The following is a 5,763-nucleotide window of genomic DNA, read 5'->3' on the forward strand; positions in this document are numbered from 1 at the left end:
ATTTCCATGTATTATTATAAAGATCGTCTATTTTTTTACATTAGTAATCAATTAAAAGTAATCTAAATATAATTTTTAAAAATAATTATATTATAAAAATTAATAAATTTATCATACATAATAATGCAAAATAAATATATCATACACCTCTATAATAACAAAAAAAATTAAATAACAACACAAAAAATACATATTACCGGTACCAACAATGTGTAGATAGAAGCGTTTTGCCACTACCACCAGCGTTTCCCCACCACCACGGAAGGGTGTTATATAAAGGGGAGGGGGAGAGGGTGGGGGGCCAAAATTTAAATGGAGGATTAATTTCCCTCCCACCTTCAACGAAACAAGCAAAAGCTGGCCCCTACCCACTGCACGCTACGCCTGCAACCTGCCCCTATGCTGCACCCTGTTTCGCCAGTTTGGACGGTGAAACGTTCCTGATCACGCTGTTTCGCCAGTTTGGACGGCAAAACGTTCCTGATCCTGCTGTTTCGCCAGTTTGGACAACGAAATGCAAGAATTAAGATTTGAGTTAATGACCAAATGGACAAAATATGTAAGGAAAAAGAAAGAGGTAAAAATCATCAAAAGGAACATATGCCAAAATTTGAGTTCAGGTGGACAGGTGTGTATTGAAAATTCATTTCTACTGAGAAAGGATGCGTTTTCTTTTTCAGGAAACAAATTTAAAATATTGTTTGAAATTACTTTTGAGGAAAACAAAAATAATTTTCTTAGAACTGGAAATAGATTAGCGAACATCAATATATTTTGGAGCAAATGCCACATACAGTGATGATAACTGAGCACTTGAAAAGCTTAGTCAAAGTTCCCAATGTGCATGCCATGTAAATGAGATCAAGATAAGAAAAAACAAAGCAAAATTGGCATGTTTTGGAATTTCTGATTATAAAAACACATTCATGTAAATTAAAAGCAGAGAAATAATGCTCCCCACAGACATTCATGCATGAATAGCTCATTATAAGCGTGATTAAATAAACTAACCTTCCCAGGCTTTACTGTGCTCACGTCTTCTAGAGAACATATAACACACTGCCACGAAAAGTAATAAGTTTTAGTTACAAAAGGTTTGCATAAAAAAACACAAACTTGTTCTGCTTGGTTCATCATGGCCTGATTCTCAGCTTGTAATACATTAAATGTACAAAACTTGCTTTAAAAATACTAATTGATAGGTTTTTGTTTGTTAAAAATTAAGTTAGGTAAAGCAGAAAGAGTAAAATAATCAGCATACCTGAACTGGGAAATCCATTTGCGGTCTCCGGGTTGACCAATCAATATTATCCCAATTCACTGATGGTGGAAACATTTTGTAGTCCTTTTGCATGAATAAACCCTTATACATGATAATGTGAAGTTATAGGCCACTTTGAAAGGAAATTTTTAAAATGTCAATACCATTTTACATCATATATATTAGACCTGGCATTCTTCTGCAATGATATTGATATCTTCCAGCCATTTAACAGACCGGGCCCCAATGACACTAGGAACAACCACACGTAATGGATACCCATGATCCCTGTTAAGAGGCTAATGAAAGGGAATGGGTTATTAACTGAGCTGAAAACACTAACTAATATAATATCATAATTCACCAATCAAAACCAAAAAGAAAAATCCAGTTGTAATTTCCCACTGAAAGTACAATGGATAAGTTTTACAAAGGACAAAGATTAAAGATGCTTATGGTTTGATCAACAAAGCTAGCCTACGATCACTACTACTCATGCATCTCCCTAGATGTTCATCACTTTACCCCTGAAGAGATGTTTTTTAACTGAGTATTTTATTTGATAGCTAATCTTATTTATCCTACTGAGAATTTATAGGGTATGGGTGAAAATGTAGGAAAAGAGAAAAAGGTAGGGTTCCTCGTCAAACCATTCAAGCTAAAGTTGAATTTATAGGGTATATGCAGGACATATCGATGGAAAAGAAATTGCACTTGTTGAGTGGATCAGAGAAGGTAGGGTTCCTCTACAAGCCATTCAAGCTAAAATTGATTGTTGTTACTATACAGTTCAAGCTATTTATGGGGTTTTAGGGATAAAAAATTTGGACATTATCTAAATAAAGAATAATATATTTTTCTTTATTTTTAGTGTCCTATATTTATTTTATATAAACAAAAAAAAAATTACTCGATTTTTATTCCCCAAAAATTATCAATCTCAGGTAAAAAAGATACTTGATTTATATTAGATGTATTTCACTAGTGCTTGACTTATTGGAATAAATAGGTGTTACTGTTTTGGATTATAATACATTTCATATCATTCTTATTGACAAATTAAACAATGAAACCTGCAGCTCTTCTATAAAAATATGAGAAACCTACTGTGTGGCATGAATCATAGAGAATATTTTTTATATTTGTTTCTTATAGAAAGTAATAAATCTCAGAAACAAAAAACTTGAAAACTTTAGTACTGCAAGAAGATAGCATACAAAAAGTCAGATTCACTTACTTCACCATTCATTTCATAAGCTAGTAGAACATCTGCTTCAGGATTTGTGGCCTGACTGAGTGGTATTGAAGCCTTGTATGGACCCCCATTTTCCTCCTATAAGTTTTTTTAATATTGAAAGGAATCAACAGAACATTTTCAATTGAATGGTACAAGTAATCAAAATGAATTCAAGGTGTCTATAGAGTAAACATACAAGCCATAGTCATCACCTTGCACTTATCAACGCTTATAAATTCCACATGTCTTCCACCAAATCGAGTGACACTAGTCAACTTTGGAATTCCAACAAGTTCTAGAACATCAGACAATTTGGCACCACCCCAAATAGCTGAGAAAGGCAAATATAATGAAACAGTGATTAGCACACAAGACTTATTATATTAAAAAATTTAGTTTGTAGCTAAGCACTCAAGGGACATCGTAGTTGCTTTGTGAAATACTTAATCCAGAGATTCAATCCTAGCACACTTTGATTTACTTACATGTTGGCATCCCCTCCCCCCTTCTCATACCAGAACTTAGACTTCCTTCCCAAACAGAAAAAGTCCATCGAGACTCAAGGTGAAACATAAATAACTCAAGCTTCTTCATTCCTTGATCACATCAATTTTCATCTCACTAATCCAACAAAGTTGACAATACTAACCATTTCCAATAGCAGAAACATCCCAGCCAACTCCCTTTACTGTTTTGATCTTGCTCATAGCAGTCCTTCGATTACCTGCACACTGAGATATACATTGCAGGATGCAACCATCCCATCAACAACAAAAGAACCAAAATAGACATGGCTCCAATTCAATCCAAGTTCTGCAAAAGAACACACACCTGCAACGTGGCAGTGACAGAATATTTTGGAAGCATCCTGTCATCAAATAACATGGTCACGTTCTTGCATAACAACAAAAATACTAAATCCAGAATTCTTTTTTTCAGAACAGATTGTGTTGTTATTAACTCTTGGATAAATGAGAGGCCACTATCACTTTGACTTATCCAACTTCCACCAAGTAAATAGTCAAATAAGTCTTGAATAAAGGCTATTGAATCATAATTAAAATCATCACCTGTCCTGCTAATTTTTGAATTTTGAAACATAAATCGTATCGAATCATAAATTTTATAGACACAATGAAAAACAGCTTGGAATATATCATGAAAGTAATAATTATAACTAGAAAATGAATATACAAGCCCCGTGAAAAAGAAGCCTCTATTTCTGAAGACTGAAAACAGAAAAAATAGAACAGCCAAATAGAGCACAGAATGCAGGAGTGATAGCATGAAACCTTTGTTTAAGAAGAATGAAATAGAGCATTTCAATAATCAAACTGTGTTCAACACTACTACTTTCATTCCTTTTCATTTAACAATTTAAGCTCACATAACTTTTCAATTTCTTTTATAAGATATGGCTGGTGAAACCAAAGTAAAAATTAAAAAAAAAAAGCTTCAAATTGCTTAATTGTGTGATTCATATTGGTGACGAGGAAACACATGAATTCATCCATGTACCACACAATTCAAAAACCTTCATTACATGGTTGCCAGCCAAATTGCATTCAAACCGTATTGTGAACCATAAAACTCTAACAACCATGCTTGAAAGATAAAGTCAATGTCACGCTAGTCCTCGGAAGTTGAAATTACACCTGTGGTCTCTAAATATGCATTTAGTCATGAACAAGGTTTTAAAAAAAAATTCTCCTTTTTCTGCTATTCAAACTAATATTCAATGAAATTAATAAAAGAAAATAGACCTTTCGAAAAAATAAAAAAGAAATAAAATACCAGTATATTATATTGCCGGGATATTGCCTAATAAATGCTAATGACTGCTCACAGGATTTGAAATAGAGTAAGCACATAATAATACTTTTTCTCTATAAAAAAAAAGGTAAAATTAGTTTCATCTAGGAACTTCCGAATAAAATATGAATACATTAGATTAGGCTGCACAAAAAAATTATTGAACTTCCAATCGCTACCACAATTATGGCGACAATGTCAAAGTTTTTGAAGTTTCTGCAACCACAATACAACTGCAATTGTGGCTGCATCAGCCACATTTGTATGTAATTTCCCACCATATAAGGAAAGTAGGAAACCACGACCACGACCATGACGGCAATTTAAAACCTTGATCACCAATCACAAACCTCAGGCACAATTCACATCATTCAAGGACTAACTTGACAATCGACTCTACCTTCACCTTTGAATCATGGCGAATCCTAAAAGGAATTCTGACATTCACTGTGCAAGAGTACCAATTGTGGCAATTGAATTCCAAAGACGCACGAACGCACTAACCAGATATCTTTCATGAAGAGCTGTTTGGGACGCTCCACCAAACCAGACACGGTCACGGAGTATCTGTTCCAAGCAAGCAAACGCATCGCAAAACGAGTCAAACTTAAACCCACAAGGTTTTAAAGCACAGCAAAGAAGGTTAAAGAGAAAGAAAGAAAGGGACCTGTTGATGTCTTCAACAATGGGGATAGGGCCGTGGTTCCTGTTGTAGAAGAAATCGGAAGGGGTGACATAAGAGGCAACCAACGCAGCACGCGGTGGCTCCGCATTGAAAGGTTCCTGAGAAAAAATGAAACAAAAAACAATGAAGTGGTAATTAATTACAGTAATTAGCGTTTTGGGGTAAAGGAGAGAGGAAGGGATAGTTGGGGTTGCCTTGGCATTGATGAGAAGAGAAGGGTTCGGCAAATTTATTTTACAGGGTTTCTTTTAGAAACTATTTACGGAATGGGGTCTCATTTATAACAAATTACAGAGGGGGTCAGTTTCTTACGTGGGTGCCGCCATTAACACTGGCGGGAAGCTTGAATAGGCTGACTAGGAGAGAGGGGGAGAGGGGTACCGCCAACAGCAATGGCGGGATAGGGGGAGAGAGTGGGTACCGCCAGTAGCTTCTGCGGGATAGGAGGAGAGAGGGGGTACCGCCAGTGGCTGTTGCGGGACGGGGGAGAGAGGGATGCCGCCACTGGCTTCTGCGGGATAGGCTTGATGAGACTGCACGTTCACGTGTTCAAGCTTTGCACCCATGGTTCACGTGTTCAAGCTTTATTTCAGTTCTGAAAAGCCTAAGCCTGCACCTAGGGTTTACGTTGATGGCTTTCACGGTCTGCACCCTGCAATGTTTAGTTTTCAGTTCTGAAAAGGCTATACTATATAGCATGTGAACGTTAAAAAAAATTGAACGTTGGTGTTTAATTTTTCAGCTATAAAAAAAATGTTGAACTCATTC

At 35.8% G+C, this 5,763-nt stretch overlaps 1 protein-coding gene across 1 annotated transcript; it reads right to left on the minus strand.

The window, feature by feature from the left end:
- Window positions 1-395: 395 nt before the first annotated feature.
- LOC114411127 (sulfite oxidase-like) lies at window positions 396-5,561 on the minus strand. The gene is made up of 11 exons (XM_028374884.1): window positions 5,457-5,561; window positions 4,978-5,240; window positions 4,815-4,877; window positions 3,330-3,366; window positions 3,148-3,229; window positions 2,711-2,829; window positions 2,499-2,594; window positions 1,450-1,560; window positions 1,262-1,363; window positions 1,012-1,059; window positions 396-489 (listed from the first exon to the last, which is right to left on the minus strand). The coding sequence occupies exons 1-11, from the start codon at window positions 5,559-5,561 to the stop codon at window positions 445-447; spliced, it is 1,071 nt and encodes a 356-aa protein (XP_028230685.1). The 3' UTR covers window positions 396-444.
- Between the last annotated feature and the right edge of the window lie 202 nt (window positions 5,562-5,763).

This window comes from Glycine soja, chromosome 5 (assembly GCF_004193775.1).
Source record: "Glycine soja cultivar W05 chromosome 5, ASM419377v2, whole genome shotgun sequence".
In the NCBI taxonomy this organism is placed as follows: Eukaryota; Viridiplantae; Streptophyta; class Magnoliopsida; order Fabales; family Fabaceae; genus Glycine; species Glycine soja.